The following is a 17,973-nucleotide window of genomic DNA, read 5'->3' on the forward strand; positions in this document are numbered from 1 at the left end:
TGTTCTTCTGCAGGTGGGTTCCTCTTCAGAGACCAAAGCGCACACTGGAATCTATATACATATATATTTATTTATTTTTTATTCTGGCTGATCCTTTATCATCCTCCTCTCCAAAGAAGTTCACAATTTTTAAAGAATTCGGTGCCTAAGAGAGTATAATACTTGAAGGGACAAACCAAAGAAAGTTTGGGTCCTTTCTGACTTGACAGTATGAACCCTGTCGATATGGTGAGTCGGACACAGCTCTGTTCCCTCTCGGGGCCAGTGTGGTGACTCCGTTTCCTCTCTGGAGGCGGACTCCCGGGCTTCCTTGGTGCCCGATGGCATTTAGGGAGGGCAGGACGGGTCTCGCCTGTGCTGGCCCGAGCCGTGCTTCACCAGTCAGCACCCCAGGCTGTGCTGCAGCTGTGGGGAGCTTGCCCCCGACCCTTGGGCCCTGGCACCCCTCCTTGGACCTCAGGGCAGGGCTTGAGCTTCTCCTCCTCCCTGGTGGGTGGCTGATAAAAATGTGGGAGGAACCTCTTTTCTGCTGAGGCAGTCCGAGTGCAGGTTAGAATAGAATTTCCAGACACAGAGCCCAGTACGGGACACCAAATGTTGGGGCAGTCCAAGTGTGGGTAGGAGAAGACTCTCCAGACATAGAGCATGTCAGAAGGGAGTGAGTTTACTAAGAACAAAGAGCAGAAATAATGGGCACCGTGAGTGCAGTGGGCCGAAAACTCCTCACAGGCAAGGGAGAGTCGACAGTTTTCCTGAGTTAATAGCTAATTTTTATAGCCTCAAGACAAAAGAAAATTCCTACTGGAAGGCTGGTGTTAGGTGATCGGTTGGGGCACTATAGGGTGTTCACTGGGGTGGGCCTTTTTGCCTAACGGGGAGTCAGGAAGCTTGTTAGTGACGATCAGGGAGGAGGGGGCTTTTGGCGATGTTTACAAAGGGGCTCAGTCAGCTTCGAGTGACCTGGGTTCCGGGCTCCGCTTCTGTGGCCTTGGTGCAAGGCCTCGCCCCTGGGGTCCTTCCGCCTGGTGAGTCCTGCCCGCTCTGTGCCATGTGCCCGGTGGTGTGCGGGAGGGGCCGCGGGCGGGGCGCGTCCTCCTGCCCTCCTCCACGCTGCCTGCCGGGAGCTGCCTGCCGGGATTCGGAGCTCACACTGGGGGCGGGGTCACCCGCCAGCCGCAGGCTTCTGTCCCCCGTGGCTGGAAAAAACGCCTGCGCACAGGCGGCACCTGGCCAGGAAGCCTCTCCTGGGAGGGGCCGGGGCTGCAGAAACCTCCGCCCCCGAGAGGGTCATGGTTCCCAAATCGGTTGGCGGAGGGCATGCGGTCCCCCTGAGGCCAAGAGCTTCGGCACGGGCCCCAGAGGGAGGAGCGGGGTGCTGGGCACTCGGGCCCCGTCACGCCCGGGGAGGCCACCTTGAGGAGGGGGTGTCAGGAGAGACGGGAGGTTCCAGCAAGACTGCTCTCTGACTGGTCTCCTTCACACCCCGGTGCTTCCCGTGCCTGACAGTGTCCTCCTGTAACCTCAGCAGGACCCCGTGAGGCGGCCCTGTCCCCATCCACCCTCTGCAGCAAGGGCACGCAGGCACCTTGAGGTGGCGCCTTGCACAGGGTCACCAGTGGGGTCTGGGTGCCCAGGGCCCGTGGCCTGAGCACACATCCGGCTCTCCTGCAGGCGCACCCGCCTAGGGACACACAGCAGGCGTCTGCCTTCCGCTGCAGATGCCAACAGCAGGGACGAGGGCTGGACTCCGACTGAGCGGAGTTCCCCACTGTGGAGGCCTGGAGGCGGAGGCCAGCAGACCGGCGCGGGCATGGTGGGGCGAGGGGCGAGGACTGAGCCGGGAAGAGGAGGCTCCCAGGTGTCTCTTCTGGGAGCTGGAGGGCAGAGCCTGGGCTGCAGGGGTTTCCCCGGTGTGTCCCTGCAGGTGGCTTCTGGGCTCCAGCCGGGGGCCTCGGGGGCCCGGGTGGTGGGTCAGGTCTGGACCAGAGACCAGTGGAGCTCTGCCTGGGCAGAGGGGCGGCCCCCTGTCCCCCCTGAAGATGGTTCTGCTCAGTCACTTCTCTCTGAGATGCTTGGGGTCTCAGAGCTCACCTCCATGTGGAGCGCCTGCCCCGCCGACCTTAGCCCCTGCCCGCGCGCTCCCCGGCCTGCCAGGGTCTGGCCTTGTGCTCCTGCTGCCTTCCTGTCGCCTCTTTCTGAGCCTGGTTGCGTGTCTCTTGGTGCGTGGGTCTCCTCCACTCTGGCTGCCTCTGGGCCCGGCGCGGCGCAGGCTCAGGGAGGTGGGACTCTGACCCGCGTGGGCATGTGTTACCTGCAGGGCGGCGGCTCCACGGCGTTGTATTTTCCCCACACGTTAGTATGGATCTCTCTCTCAGCATTTCGCGTCCTTCCTGGGATTTTTTTCGGGATGACAGATGTGGTCCTGCAGCCCCCCCACACTTGCAGTGCCTGGGGTGTGGGTGTGTTTGGAACGGTCAGAAGCCCATGGTACCTGCTGGACCAGGCTTGTTGGATTCCGTTGTAGGGGTGAGGGAGTTCTTTATTAGTGAGCCCAGCTCTGGGGAGAAAGGTGGGGAGGCCCATCCTGCAGGGGAGCAGGGGGTCCGAGCCTGGCGCCCCCTCCTTTCTAACATGTTCGCACCTGTCCTCACCTTTGTGGGGGTGCGGGGTGTGTCCTGCCACCCAGAGAGGTCCCAGCACGGCTGTCGTCCTGCAGGGCGTCGCGTGATGAAAACCTGGCCCGGATTCGGTCTCTTGCTGTGTGTGCGTTGGCATCTGTGTGGTCAGGGTCTGCCTTGAGTGGAGGTTGATGAGGTTTGGCTCATCTCCTTGGTCCCACTGGGGGGACCTGCGTGTGGGAACTTTGCCTTGGGGGGACTAAGGTGACCAGCGTGTCCCGTCTGTTCTGAACGGGTGTCCTGTTGCTCTTGGAGCAGAGTTGGGCGGGGACGCAGGTGTCCCCAGGGCAGGAATTGGAGGCGGCCGCCACTCTGCCATCAACTGTGCTGGTTGTGAGCAGCCCTAGGCTGGCCCCTCTGCCGGCCCGAGCCGGGCGGCTGCTTTGTTGCCAGCGTGACCGCCTTTCCTGGCCCTGCCGCCTTCTCCTGTGCTCGGCCGCCTTTCCTCGCTGTACTGACGGCCCCTCCCTCCGTGCCTGCCCTGGGCATTGGCTAGGCTGGCGGGGCGGGCCGCCCGTGGGCCCCGGACAGCTGCTGTGAGGGCCCGCTGGCCAGGGAGCCTGTGTCAACGTCTCTCCTCCTTTGTATTCCAGCGAGGATGCCATGAGGAAGGCTGGCGTGGCCCACAGCAAATCCAGCAAGGACATGGAGAGCCACGTGTTCCTGAAGGCCAAGACCCGGGTAAGGCCCTGGGGTCGGTGCTGTGGGGGCAGGTGCCAGGCTGTGGGGACGGGGTGGCTGCTCGGTGCTGGGTGCTGCTCTGCAGGTCTTCCCCTTCGTCTGTGGTACAGGTGTGGGAGGGCAGTGTGTGGGCGCCCAGGCCAGCCTGTTGGCACCCCTGTTCGTGCCCAGCTCCTGTGAGTCCCGTAGGGCGCTCTTGGGCCTTGTCGGCTCCTGTGGACGGTGCCCTGAGGCAGAAACACTCTGTCCTCAGGCTCAGTCCTCCCCAGGGCTCGGGCCCTGGCAGGTGGGCCCAGAAGGGCTCCCGCCCTCTCCTAAGGGCCGCGGGTAATGCTCGTGGAGGGTGTGGCCCTGGCGAGGACCGGGCTGGGGGATGGTGCTGGTTGAGTGGTTGGGGCGGGTCCTCTGTGAGTTCTCACAGGACCTGGGGCCGCCTGGGTCCCACGTGACCCTCCCTGTCATCGTGCGCGCTCCTGGGGGCAGAGCTGCTCGTCGCAGTGAAGCGGGACAGACACACAGAAGGCGGCTTGTCTGGGCCGCCTGGCTCTGCCGAGCGCCTGGCCCCCAAGCGCAGGGCTGCAGCTCTGGGACCCTCTGTCGAGAGTTGAAAGCAGACGGTGTTTACGGTTGGGTACTGGAGTAGGTGAACCAGCTGCCAAGGCGTACCGAGCTCCGCTGGGGAAACGTGAGCCTGTCTTGAGTGTTTCGATGAGGCAGATATTCCCTGAAACGGGGGGGCAGCGCTCACTGGCTGCCGGGCACAGTTTCCGAAATAGAAGCCACGTGTGTAGGCTGGGCTTGGCGATCAGCAACACAAGTGTGTGTTAGCATGTGTAGGTGAAGGACGGGCCTCCCGTGCACATGGAGGGTGGTAAGCATTTTCTTCTTTTGTAACAGCCTTATCAAGCTCTGATTCATACATTATACAATTCACCCGTGTAACGTGTGCAGTTCAGTCGTCTTTAGGGCCTTCCCAGAGTTGTGCTGCCATCATCATGATGTGTTTCAGAGCATTTTCTTTTCCTTCTTTTCCTTTTTTGCATGGCACCACTTGGCTTGTGGGATGTCAGTTCCCTGACCAGGGATTGAACCCAGGCTCTGGCAGTGAAGGCCTGGAATCCTGACCACTGGGCCCCCAGGGCTCTCCCTAGAGCTTTTCCTAAAGAAACTCTATGCCCATTTAGTAGCCGCACTCCCCATCCTCCTCAGCCCTAGGCAGCCACCTACCTGCTTTCTGTTGCTATTGATTTGCCTATCCTGTACTTTTCATGTAAATGCAATCGTAAAAGACGTGTTTTTGTGACTGGCCTCCTAGTAAAATATTTTCAGTGTTTGTCCATGGACCATGTTGTGGCGTGTACTCCATCTCTTTGTATTTCCAAGCATATTCCATTGCGTAGGTGAGCCACATTTTGTTCATCCATCCATCATTGTTAGAGCTGTGGTTTCTCCAGTGGTCATGCATGGATGTGAGAGTTGGACCATAAAGAAGGCTGAGCACCAAAGAAGTGATGCTTTTAAACTGGGTGCTGGAGAAGACTCTTGAGAGTCCCTTGGGCTGCGAGGAGATCAAACCAGTCAATTGTAAAGGAAATCAGTCCTGAATATTCATTGGAAGGACTGATGCTGAAGCTCCAATACTTTGGCCACCTGATGGAAAGAGCTGACTCCTTAGAAGAGACCCTGATGCTGGGAAAGACTGAAGGCGGGAGGAGAAGGGAACAGCAGAGGATGAGATGGTTGGATGGCATCACCGACTCAGTGGACATGAGTTTGAATAAGCTCCGGGAGATGGTGATGGACAGGGGAGCTTGGCGTGCTGCAGTCCACGGGGTTGCAAAGAGTCGGACACGACTGAGCAACAGCAAACCCATCAGTTGACGCGCATCGGGACTGTCCCCAGGTGCTGGCTGTTACAGCTGCTGCTCTGAGCGTCCTGGGGACGTGTGTGTTTCATTCCTGCTTGGTATACACCTGGGTAAGAAATTGCTGGATCGGATGGTAGTTCTGTTTAACCTTCTGAGGAATTTTGCCAAATTGTTTTCAAAGCAGCTGCACCATTTTACATTCCCACTGGGGGTGTATTTCATTCTAGTTTCTCCATTCCTCATCAGTACTTGTTACTGTTTTATTGTAGCCTTCATAATGAGTGTGAAGTGGTATATCATTGTGGTTTTTTAAAGATTAATTAATTCGTGGCTGTGCTGGGTCTTCATTGCTGTATGCGGACTTGACTGCGTCGCAGTGAGTCGGGGTGCTCTCGAGTCATGCGCAGGCTTCTCCTTGCGGTGGCCTCTTGTTGCGGAGCACGGGCTCTCGATGCGTGGGCTTCAGTGGTTGTGGCTCACGGGTCCGAGAGCTCAGGCGCAGTAGTTGTAGCGGCGGGCTTGGTTTCCTTGGGACACCTAGGATCTTAGACTGAGGACGGAGCCTGTGTCGCCTGCGCTGGCAGGCAGATTCTTAACCACTGAACCACCAGGTAAGCCCCCTCATTCTGGTTTTGATTTGCATTCCCAGATAGCTTACTATGCTGATTGGTCATTTGTATATTTTCTTTAGAGAAATGTTTGTTCAGACCCTTTGCCCGTTTTAAAATTGAGTCATTAGTGTTTCTATTGAAGAGCTCTTTTCAGGTTTGGACACACGTCCCGTGTTGGGTGTGTAATTTGCTGGTGTTTGGGGGATGAGATGAGATGAGAGCCTTGGGGAGGGCTTATTGAATTGCTTCCTTTGGAAATTCTCCCCTTGTTGTCCAGTACTGTTGGGTGTCTGTTGCTGTGTGAGGAGCTGCCCCAGAGAGTCATGGGCTAGAGCGGTGATGGTGTCTGTCCTGCCTCTGTGGGTCTGGCGGGGTGGGGTTGGAGTAAGCACCCCTTGCAAGGCCCTGGAAGCAGGCACAGCGCCGTGTGGCCCAGGATGCAGCCGGGGCGGCTCAGGCACACAGCTCCCAGGGGACTTGCCCAGGAGGTCTCCCACCCGGGGGCCTGGGGTCAGAGCCTGCCAACTTTCCTTCCCTTCCTCCCATCTTGCAAAGCAAAAGACATCCAAATACCCAATTTAATTCTTCACACCTGAATTCCTGCAGGTGGGTCTGCTCTCTGCCTCAGAGAGACTGAGGGAAGCAGAAGCCACAGTGCCTGGGCTGGGGGTGTGATCACAGCCGGAGCGCTCTGAAGATTCGGGAGGGCCCGGGCGGCTGACCTCTGTGCCGCGTGCGTGAAGGGGCTCGTCACAGCTGGGTGCGTTGCTGATGTTTGCTTATCATTTGGTTGGTTATTTATTTATTTTTGTTTTTTTTGAACTTCAGTAACTTTGTTGGACAATGAGCAGTTAGTTCTCATCCACAGTAACTGTAGATTTTTGAAAGTGGTGACAGGCACGTAGGTAACCAGCATGTAGAACTTGTTCGGTGGGTCCTCACCACGTGTTCTGGATAGCGGCACACAGATCCGGTGTGGGGCGCTCCGTGTTCTTTGGCCCAGACAGCTGTGTTGATCCTGGTGTTGATGCCCACACCAGGGGCTCTCCTCCCTCTCGTGGCGAGTTTCCCGGTTTCTCGGAGCACCTGAGGGGCCCGCGTCATGAAGCCCGCCGCACAGGCGCACCTGTGAGTGTTGACAGCATTGTCTCTGGTCACCGCCGTGTGGATGGCGGACCGCCCTTCTTGGTGGGAGCCACCCTGCAGCGCTGGGGTTGTTTGTGGGTGAAGCTTGCATGTTACCCGCAGCCCGGCTCTTCTGCTTGGTGTACAGTCCTGTGGACGAGTAGTGCACGTCTCTGGTTTGAAGCGGGAGTTCCCCTGGCCGGGGCCAAGGTGAAACCCAGGCGCCGGGGAGGCCAAGAGCGTTGGAATTGCGAGGCAGCCTGGAGGCTTGTCAGAGGCGGGCCAGTGGAGTGCAGACGTCCCGCTGGGGTGAACGAGCAAGAGAGCAGCCTGGGAGAGGGGAGGTGCGCGCACGGCTGATCAGGAGGCCCTGGCCTACTTCAGCCCTGTTTATGGGCCCACAAGCCGACAGTCTGCCTTTGACTGAACCTGAAGACATCTTCTGCTGTCCTAGTTTGATCAGGGACAGTTATTGCAGGAGAAAAGCACAACTGTGTACATTGAAAATGGCAAACGACGTGAAAAGATTAGCAATTTGCTAGCAACGGCTGCTGAGACCTGCAAGAAAGACCTGGGTGTGGCCAGGGGTCGGCAGGACCAGAGCCAGCCTCCTGCCCTCTGCCGTATGTGGGGTGCCAGCCGGGCCTCCTGCTGCACCACCCTGCCTCGGCAGGCTTGCTCGGTGCCCTCCGTGGAAATGCTGTTCTCTGGTTTTCAGTGGCTCTGTTTCCACGCTGAGAGAGTGCTTTACCAACACTCCGTGGAGCCCCTGGGACTGTCTCCACTTCAGCCGTGAAGAACCGAGCTGTGGGCTGAGCAGCACAGCTGCTGCAAGCTGCGGGACCGGCTTGCTTGCTTTCTTCGTTCGATCTTAGTTTTAAATTTAAACTGGGTAAGGAGCCCACTGTCGTTTGTCACGTCAATCATTTTTTGTATGTCTAAAATATTTTATGCTGTCTAAAGGTAAGGTGTAAAATTATGTCAATCACAACACAGCACTTAGCAAAGGCCTGGTGTTGCTGAGAACACTGGCTCTGGAAGGGCTGCTCTGGGGACTGATACATTTTTCAGCACAGGAGGAAAGCTTTCACACAGACTTCATGGAGACTGACAGACTGATCCCAGGGGAACTCCAGGGCCCATCCTAGCCAAGTCTTGGAAGAGAACAGCTGCATTACCACGTGTGTAATACTGAAGTGGGAACCCAGCCGCATACCATACACAAACATTAACTCGAAATGGATGAAAGATGTAAGAGTTAAACTGTAGAACTCCTAGAAGAAAATACAGGCGTAAATCTTTGTGACCTCAGATTAGGCAGTGGTTTCTTACACATGGCACCAAAAGCACAAGCAGCAAAGCCTTTGTCAGAACTAAAATCTGATGAGTGGATACGTATGTGTGTGGCTGAGTCCCTCTGAAACCACCACAGCGTGGTCAATCGTCTGTACTCCAGTGCGAAATGAAAAAGTTTACAGTTAAAAAAATTTAAAAGCTATTGCGTATCAAAGGACACCATGAAGAGAGTAAGGAGACCTGTGAAGCGGGAGGAAGTATTTGGGAGCCATGTATCTGACGAGCGAATGGAAACCACAGTATATAAAGAACCACAACTCCACGACAAGAGGAGCCAAACAGCCTAATTCAGAAATGGGTCAAGAACCTGAATAGACGTTTCTCTAGAGAAGATCCTCAGATGGCCGAGAAGCACATGAAACGATGCTCTGTGCCACTAGTCATTAGGGAAAAGCAAATCCAAACCACAGTGAAATACAGCTTCCCATTCATGATGGCGGTAATAAAAATAGATGAATACTGCTTATTCATCTGAGAAGTACTGGTGAGAAATTGGAAATACCAGGCATTGCTGGAAGGAGGGTACAGTGGAGCGGCCACTGTGGGAACACTGTGGCGATTCCTCAGAAATTAAACAGATGCCCTGTGTGCACAGAGCGTGTGCACAGATATTGGTAGCATCACTCACTACAGCCAGAAAGTGGGGGCCCACAGGCGTGTACCACCGACTAGTGTCCGTAGGATGGACTGTGTGACAGAATGAAGTACAGAGGGCGGTCCAATACGCTGGCCCTTGAAAACATCACGCTGAGTTCAGTGACGCAGTCGCCAGAGGGCACGCGTCGTGCAAGGCATCTGTATAAAGTGCCTGGAATGGGCCAGTCTAGAGACACAGGGTGTTTGCTTCCTGTAGCTGCTGGACAGGTTCCCACAGACTCGGCGGACTCCGGGCTCATGACTTTGGCCTCACGGCCCAAGGCTCGCCCCTGGTGGTCGTGTCTGCAGCCAGGACTTTATGGGTTTTACCTGTTCGCTGCATGTAGACTTTGGGAGCCTGACACCCTTTTAAAATGTTACCCTTTCAGCCCAAGCTGACAGTGTCTGCTGTGTGACACGCTAACCCTCATGGGCCTCGTGTGTGTGACAGAGTCGCCATCAGACAGGAGGTCCCCACAGACCTTTCACCCCTGTAATCTCATCGCCCATCCTGGCGTCTGTGAGGTGACCCAGAGGATTCCTCGCATGCCTCGTCTCCTCGGCCCTGGCAGTCTGTCCAGACACACCCTCAGCCTTTTCTCCAGAGCACACATTCCTACAGTGAATCTCCTGGCTTTCCTGCTGGTTTTTTTGTAACTCGGACAGCCTGGGAATTTTTCAAACTAGGGCCAGGTTCCTTTCTGCTCGGCAGCTCTTCCCTGGGTTTTTTCCTTCCCTCTCGCGTCTTGTCTGTGGGCCAGCCGGACCTCCCAACTCTGTTCACTGCCTCTCGGGTCTGCCTTCCCCTCGGCTCATGGCCCGCGCCGCTAGATGTTGGGCCAGGGTGGCAGGGCTTCTCCCTGCTTTCCCCCGAGCCCTCCCCAGAAGTACCTTTAACATTTGCCTGTCTCCCAGCGTCCTGTTTCTGATGACATCTGTGTTCTCAAAAACAACGTGAGCTTTCTCAGCAGCTCCTTCAGTTCCTCTGCGTCCTCAGTGGCTGTTTACCACGCGTGTTCCCACCAACAGCCTTCCCTTGGCCCGGCTCGCTCCTGCCTGTCCCGTACTTGTGACTTGGGCGTTGGATCAGGGGAGCACGGTATGCAGAAGTCTCGTTAGCAAGAGTATGTGGGAGGTGGTGCCTCATCGTTGTGTGTGTTGTATGTATGGTGTTTCTGGGCGTCTTAGTGTTCCCACAAGGCCACAGTTGGTCAGGAGTTGGGACAGAGACAGCCTGACTTTTATGAAGTATCCCGTCCACTTACCATCTAATGATTCCATCACTTAACTGGTGCTGCAGACTGGTAATCGTCCTGAATTCTGGCTTTTCTTCTACATTTGTTAGGTGAAATTTTCTTGCCAAGAAAGGTTTTCTTTCGTCCACCAGGGCTTCTTGGTTGCCTGAAACACAGCCTTTGGGGACCCTCAGGAACACCTTCTTGTGGATTGGTGGCCCAGGGGTGGGGTTCAGCCACTTCTCTTCCTGCAGTCACGTCGTGGGCCTGGGGCATTTCAGTCCTTTGGGGTGTCTCCATTGCTGCCCGCGGGTGCACTCCTGGTCCGGAGCCCCTGTCACAACCCCTAGTCTTTGGTAGCTTGCTTGCCTCTCAGCTCAGGGTCAGCTGTTGCTCTGAGGAGCCCTTGTTCCTATGGAGGGTGAAATGGTCCTGGCGGCTTGCAGTGTGGGCCTGAGGCTGCTCACTGCTTCTGCGCCTGTTGTGGGTAGAGCTGAGTCCTGTGGTTTTGAAATGACAGCAATGTCAAAACCCCGTAATTTCACATTGATATTTCCAACTGCAGGGTTTTACTTTCATTTTAAACATGTATCTGTTCCCCGATGTGAATCTCTCACCTTCTGATGTCGTTGGCATAACTGCTTTTTAAAGGACTTTCAGGGTGAACAGACCAGTATCACCGCTAGTATTGGCAGCAAATGACAAAATGCGGGATGACATTTAGGGTTTCTTTGCAGCTGTGTGTCCTTAACATGTACCCCTCCCTCTGAGGATGTTTTTGCGTTTTGTTTTTTAAGGGGATCAATCAGAAGAACCCTTTTCTCTATGATTCTACACCAACCTGTGTCAACTCATATGTTGGTTGATTTTGCCTTTTTAGAAGTTGTACTTGTTCTTTTGATGTGGCTTTATCTTCAGTTTGGTAAAAGATTTATATACTTCCAGTGTGAAAGCCATCTAACAAGGCAGGAGGGCTCCTTCCCAGCCCACTTCCTGGGATCTCTGGAGTTTAATTGTTGATCTGCAGCCTTTCCTGTGCAGATATAAAGCAGATACACGTGTTCAGATTCCCCAAGTCTTACACAGAAGGTCTAACAGTGGAGCATCTAGTGTGTAGCCTGTGGTGTTTCACCTGCAGCCTGAGTGTCCCACTCCTGCCTCCACTCGGTGAGGGGAGGCGTCCTCCACCCTGGCTGAGACTTGGACGGGGTGGACCCAGCATGTGAGCTGCAGGAAGCCTCGCCCCACACCCCTGTCCTCTGTGTGCCCATATCTCAGCCCACTAGCAGCACCTCCCCCAAGGCGGTGGAGGGATGCAGGGTGGGTCTGCAGAGTGCGGGGCTTCTCCGTGCCCGGCCACCCCCAGAGAGGACGGAGGGTGCACCTCCTTGCCCTTTTCTAGGTGCCCTGGGAAGGGCGCCTTGGAGCAGGAGTGGGGCTGTAACCCGTGTGTCTGCTCGGGGGCCAGGAACTCACCCACCTGGGGAGGCCAGTCTGGACAGGGGGTCAAGCAGCTGCCCTGGGGGCTGGAGGGGTGAGACCGTCGGCCCGATGGGGGTGTTGACCCACAGGAGTGCCCCGTGGCGACAGCGTGCCGGCCGCGCCCTGCGCCCTCTTCTCCCATCGGGTGGTCGTGCCCCTCTCTGCCCCCTCAGGTCCCCAGAGCCTCTGCTTCCCTGGCTGTGGGCAGCCTCAGTGGACGCGGACCACGGGGCCCTCTGCCCACCTGGCTCCAAGCACTCGGCCCTGGTTCTGTGCCCAGGGCTTTGGGAACATATGTCTGGACCTTGTACTCTGTATTGTGTGTCAGAGGAAACGTGTCTGGCTGCTTTAGTTTTAATTGAAATACAGTTGATTCACAACGTGATTTTTTTTCTTTACAGCAAAGTGGTTCAGTTACACATACGTATATTCTTTTTCATGGTCTTTTTCCATTACAGTGCATCATAGGATATTCAGTACGGTTGCCTTTGCTGGGTACCTTGTTTACCCATTCTGTGTGTAACAGTTTGCACCTGCTAAGCCCCACCTCCCAGCCCATCCCTTCCCTACCCCCACCCCCTTGGCAGCCACAAGTCTGTCTGTGGTATGTCTGGGAGTCTGTTTCTACTTCACAGATTAGTTCGTTTGTCATATTTTGGATTTTAGATGTAAATGATAGCATATGGTATTTGTTTTTCTCTGACTTAACTTGGCTTAGTGTGATCACCTCTAGGTCCATTATCTCACTCTTTCTTGGGACTGACAGTCTGCTGTGCATGCACGCACCATGTTTTCTCGGCCCGCTCCTCTGCCGATGGACACTTAGCTGCTTCCACGTCCTGGCTGTTGTGAACAGTGCTGATGTGAATGCTGGGGTGCATGGATCTTTTCAAGTTATGTTTTTCTCTGGATACGTGCCCAGGAGTGGGATTACTGGATCACATAGTAGTTCTAGTTGTAGTTTTTTTGAGGAACCTCCACACTGGTTTCCGTAGTAGCGGCACCAGTTTATGTTCCCGTCAGCAGGGTGAGAGGGTTCCCTTTTCTCCACACCCGCTCCAGCATTTGTTGTTTGTGGATTTTTTTAATGAACTGGTTGCTTTGTAACCGGCGTCCTCTTGATTTGGAAGTAGAAAAAGCTCAGCAGATCCTTTTGAGGTTTCTCTGGCCCAGAAGATGGCCACGGCCTTTACAGAGAGTCAGCTCTCGACCTGGCCGGCTCCCCGTCTCCTTGCCTTGGCCTCCTCATTTTTGAGCTTCCTTTAGCCCCCACTTTCCTTGCTCCCCACTTGCCACCCTGCTGCCCTTCAGGGACCAGCCTGGTCAGGTGATTTGGGAACCTCTTTCCTCCCAGAAATGGAGGGGCATCAGGAGGGGGCGTGTTGAGCACCCCTTCCTCGCATCCCACCCCTCACTACTTGTCCTGGGGCCTCCTGGGCCTTCCCCCCGTTTTCCTCTGATTCCCCAGGTGAGGACACATTGGCGGTGGTTTGAGATGGACGCGGGCTGACGGGGTTAGAAAGTGAGTTTTGTGTCGCGTCCTCTGAAACCCCCTCGGTGCGTCTTCCTTAGAGCCGATCTCTGTCCGCTGTGGCGGGTCGCTCCTCCGGCCGCTCTCCGGGGGACTCAGCCTCACGGTGGCTTAGGAGGGAGCTGAGAGAGCAGGCGAGGAAGCTCTGCCCGCTGTCTGCCTCGCAGGGTCGTCCATCTTCTCTGAAGGAAGAGTTTAGTTACAAACATCCCTTCGTTGCCCCCAGGACAAGCTCACAGTAGTGATTTCCCAGGACCGCCCGGGAGTGAGTGTCCTTGGTTACAAAGAGGACAGCTGTGGAAGGCAGGCCCTGCTGGGCGGGTCCAGCAGCACAGGAACTAGGAGGGCCGTGGGCAGGGCCTTCACCTGCCTCCCTGAGCCGCGCCGTGCCCTCTCCCTGACCTCACAGTGAATCCGCGGGGCGGGGGGACGGGGGGAGTGGAGGGGGCAGCCAGATCTGCCAGCATGTAAATACTGTGTCAGTCGTGCGACACAGGCCGTGGGGACGCGACAGTGTTTCTACAAACAGAGCGAAGCCTGAAGGGCCCGGCCCTCCCGGGTCTGCCTCTGAGATGCCCTGTGTCGCTGGGCCGGCCCTGCTGTGGAAGGAGGGATGTCTGAGGCGCCCCCCACCCTTGCAGGGCTCACAGCGGGCTGGAGGAGCAGCGGCTCCCAGGGTCTGTCTGGGCACCTTCCTGGTTCCTGTTTCTCTGTGCCTTTCTCTGGCCTGCGGGAGCCAAGCTCTGCCGGCCTTTCCCGAGGGATGGATTCTAGAGGAGGCCGAGCTGCATGGACGGACGGACGGCGCCGTCGCCATCTCTGCCCCTGGGAGGACCTCAGAGGGGCTGGGGCGGGAAGGGGTGTCTCTCCGCCTCACTTCTGCTCTAAGCTTCAACTGCTTCCTGTTTTTACTTTCAGGACGAATACCTTTCTCTGGTGGCCAGGCTCATTATTCATTTTCGAGACATCCGTAAGTAAAACGTCACATCTCTGGGTGGTGGTGGTCACTGCAGGAGGGCTGTTTGGACAGTGCCGGCTTTCCGGGAGGTTCTTCACGGCCTCACACTCAGTCCCGTGTTTCCCAGCTTCCCAGAGCTCCAGCCTGGACCCTGCTGGTGTGGCCCGAGGGACGGGTTAGTGTCCGGGGGTCGGGCTGGACTGCTCTCGCTGCCTGTCTGCTTGACCTCCCCTCTTCAAGGACTGCTGCTTTGATCTCTAGGCGGTTCCTAAACGCGCAGAGTCCACCCTGGAACAGACACTTCCTTCCCTGATTTCTGGGGTTTTTCTTTGACCCATGGAGGCTGGACCTAACCGTGTTCCCGTCAGGCTGGACGCTTCTGGGGCCAGCTTCCTCAGCACCGCCCGCGTCCTGCCCTGGTGAGGCCCGGCCCGCATCCCAGCTCCTCTCGGGGCCGCTCCGGGCTTCCAGCCTCAGCGCCTCCTGCCGGCCTGCCCTGTGCGACCCCAGGAGGCAGCACCTCCCACAGCGCCCTCTGGGGTGGCTGCGGCTGCACGGTCCCTCACCTCAGACGCAGGGAGACACTGGGCGCCACTGCGCCCTCCCACACTGACTTCTTAGACTGCTGTCATTTCCTTTGCCATGTTTGGGTGGTCCTGTGGTGTTTGGAACAAGAGGAACCACCACCAGAAGACAGGCATGAGCTGTCTGTCCTGGCAAGGGCTCGGCCTGGCAGGCCTACTTAGGAGCTGGCCCTGGTACTTCCCTTTTCGGGGGTGCCCGTGGCCACCTCACTCCAGGAGAGGGTGGAACTGCTGTGGCAGCTCCCCGCCAGCGCCGGGGCTGGCTGGATCCGCCTTCTAAGGAGCCTTGGACAAAGTCAGTTTCCTCCTCCAGAAAATGCGGATGCTGCCCAGAGGGGGCTGGAAACAGAGGGCTCTCAGCCCCCGTGTGTTAGCGCTGCTGGGGGTGGGACACACGCGCACACACGTGTTCACGCGCACACACGCTGAAGCCCTGCAGTGTGTTTTGTCTGGTTTCTAGGCTGAGTCTGCTCAGTGTTAGTAAATAACCTCCAGGCAAATGCCTAGGGCACTGACTTCGCATGGAAACGTGATTATATGAAACTGTTCAGTTTGGTTTCTTTTCTTTTTTCTTCTTTTTAATATAGATAACAAGAAGTCTCAAGCGTCTGTCAGCGGTAAGAGTTTTCTCCTTTCTCAAGTTTTTCCCCACCTCGGCAGCAGGGCTGGGCTGGGAGCTGTGGGCGGGGTCGGTCGGTGAATGGAGGAGCAGGTTCCAGAGGGAAGCCACTCCCGACCCCTGTCAGGCGACATTGCCCCGCCGCTCCCCTCAGACTCACATGACGGGTGGGCTGTTGTCTAGAATTGAGCTCCCTGGGAGATAACCAGTGTGCATAGTGGCACTTTCCGTGTAGTCATCCGTGGTAATATTTTGCAGAGAATAGCTGTGACTTCACTTTAAGTTACAAAGTTTCTTTGCAAGTTATTATTAATTTTATTCTTTAATTGCAAGGTTTTGTCACACGGGAACCTGGTCGATTTAGCCCGGGTCTCGCTGAGCAAGGCGCCAGCGAAGGGGTTTAGCTGATCCCAGCGACCTGGTGGGAGCTAGCCGGGGGGGGCTGGCCTTCCGGTCACTGCTCGTGCGGGGCTGGCAGGGAGCAGGGCGGGGACCAGCGTGCCCAGCCAGGAGGGCGTCTGCGTTCTTGCGTTGTACGCAGCACCCTGAGGCGCCGGGTTCTGTGGCAGGGTGCCGGCAGGGCCACTCCGCCTGCGGGTGGCCGTGGTCTGTTGTGACAGAGCCTGGGCTCCTCCCCAGGTACTGGCTGCTGCTCAGCATCGCAGGGCTTCCCACACCTGCTCTCAGGGCTCTTTCCTGAGAGCTGCTTCTCCACGGGATCCTGCCCAGACTTAGCAGAAGTGGGCTTCTGGTGCTCACGGGACTTGTCACCTACCTGGGGGGAGACTGGCCCCCAGGCTCTGCTGACTGGAGAAGGGCCCTTGACCCTGTTTTCTCTAGATGCGCAGCTGTGTCTCACCCCCAGGAGGGGCCTCCATCCAAGAGGGGCGGACCCCCATGAGCTGGCTTGCCCCAGTCCCAGGCCTGCTGTGGACTGGGCTCCTGCCCGGAGGTGCCCTGGCCACTCACCGTTTGGGGCGCTGAGAGCATCAGGCCTGAGGTGGGAGGAAACGTGGACCCAGGAGGGCTGCCTGGCTCACGAGCTTGGCCCGGGTCGGGGGCACTGCCCTGAGACGCACGCCCTGTGTCCCACAGACCCCATGAACGCGCTGCAGAGCCTGACGGGCGGGCCCGCCGCGGGAGCCGCCAGCCTTGGCCTGCCTGCTCGAGGCCCGGGCCAGGCCCTGGGCGGGATGGGCGGCCTGGGGGCCATGGGCCAGCCGATGCCACTCTCCGGGCAGCCGCCTCCGGGAACCTCGGGCATGGCCCCCCACAACATGGCCGTCGTGTCCACGGCCGCTCCGCAGAGTGAGTACACAGGAGGAGCAGGGGACGCCCAGCCTCTGCCTCCAGAGGGCGGAGGGAGGGAGGACTCGGGGGTGAGGGGCGCCGGCCTGGGACCCGAGCCAAGGGCCAGATGGAAACCGCTCTGTCTCAGGGCCACTCCGGCCCCGCTCTCCTGGGGAGGGCGGGGAGAGGGGCTGCGGTGCGCTCCTAGCCCCTCTGGAAGTTGCAGAGGCACCGAGCCCCCGCGTGCCTCTCCCCCAGCTTCCGCACTGCCACATCCTAGTTGTGTCACCAAAGCCGCGCCAGTGCCGTCCACTCGGGCCAACCTCGCGCTCGTGACCAGACTCCATGCACTGTCGCGTGTGCGCGCGTGTGGCCCGGGGAGGTCCCGTCACATGGGGAGTGGAGTCAGCACGCGGGCCTCCCCGCCAGCGGGCCGTCCTGGCTCCTCCCATCGGCCCCGAGCCAGGCGACCGCTCACCTGCTCTTGGCCTCGGTGCCCTCTTGCAAGTGTTGCATCGACGGCGTCCTGCGATATTTATCTTTCTGAGACTGGCTTTGTCACTTGGCATAGTGCCCTTAGAGCCTCCAGGTCGTGCCTGTCATTCTTTCCTGTTCGCCGCTGAGGAATGTTCCGGGGCCGCGGTTCATTTACTCACTCGGTCGTGAAGGACAGGCGGGTCGTGTCGGTTTGGGCTGTTAAACTGAAGCAATGTGAGTGCTCGCACGCTGGGCGTGGTGCGCCCGCGTGTTTGGTCTCGCGGCCCCCCCACGGGGAGCCCTGGGAGGGCTGCATGGCCGCAGGGTCGGCGCTCTGTCCGTGTCCTCAGACAGGTCCCCTCCCTCTTCTCCGAGGCCGGCCGCGTCCTCAGGCCCCCAGCCACCTCCACCCCCAGCTTCGTGTTTTCTCCTTACTGAGTCCTGCCTTGTGACACCTGGCTCCCTGCTTGGATCTTCCTCTGGACCTCCATGACCTCTTGTCAGCACAAGCACACACGTGCACAGGGACACATACATATGTGGGCAGGCACACACAATCACGCACGTGCCCACAGGGTGGCTTTCAGAAGGCTGCTCTGCCTCCTTTTCACGTAAACGCTGGTACAACCGATGGCCTTTCTCTTTATCACAGGCTTAGATTTTATAATAAAACACAGTTTTGAATTGGATGACCTTAGCGTGATTTGCAGTCTCACTCCTGAGACTCGGTGCAGCGGGGAGCTGCTGGTGCCAGCCTGCACCCTCCCTGGCCCAACCTTGGCTACGTCCTGTGTCAGCCCCCAAGGGGCCTGGGCTCCTGGGCCGTGCGGTGGGCGTTGCTG

The 17,973-nt window shown here is 57.5% G+C and overlaps 1 protein-coding gene across 10 annotated transcripts in view; it reads left to right on the plus strand.

The window, feature by feature from the left end:
* Window positions 1–17,973, plus strand: part of MED15 (mediator complex subunit 15) — a 44,985-nt gene that overhangs the window by 11,855 nt on the left and 15,157 nt on the right. For 7 of the 10 annotated variants that reach the window (XM_081541963.1, XM_081541964.1, XM_081541966.1 and 4 more), the window contains exons 2-5: window positions 3,272–3,359; window positions 14,122–14,173; window positions 15,333–15,362; window positions 16,460–16,672. In XM_081541963.1, coding sequence (XP_081398089.1) covers window positions 3,272–3,359; window positions 14,122–14,173; window positions 15,333–15,362; window positions 16,460–16,672 — 383 coding nt within the window. Of the gene's footprint in view, window positions 1–3,271; window positions 3,360–14,121; window positions 14,201–15,332; window positions 15,363–16,459; window positions 16,673–17,973 lie in introns of all 10 variants that reach the window. The other 3 variants (XM_081541969.1, XM_081541970.1, XM_081541971.1) reach the window with 2 other exon arrangements.

Source organism: Giraffa tippelskirchi, chromosome 11, assembly GCF_054371585.1.
Source record: "Giraffa tippelskirchi isolate mGirTip1 chromosome 11, T2T-mGirTip1v1.2.pri, whole genome shotgun sequence".
In the NCBI taxonomy this organism is placed as follows: Eukaryota; Metazoa; Chordata; class Mammalia; order Artiodactyla; family Giraffidae; genus Giraffa; species Giraffa tippelskirchi.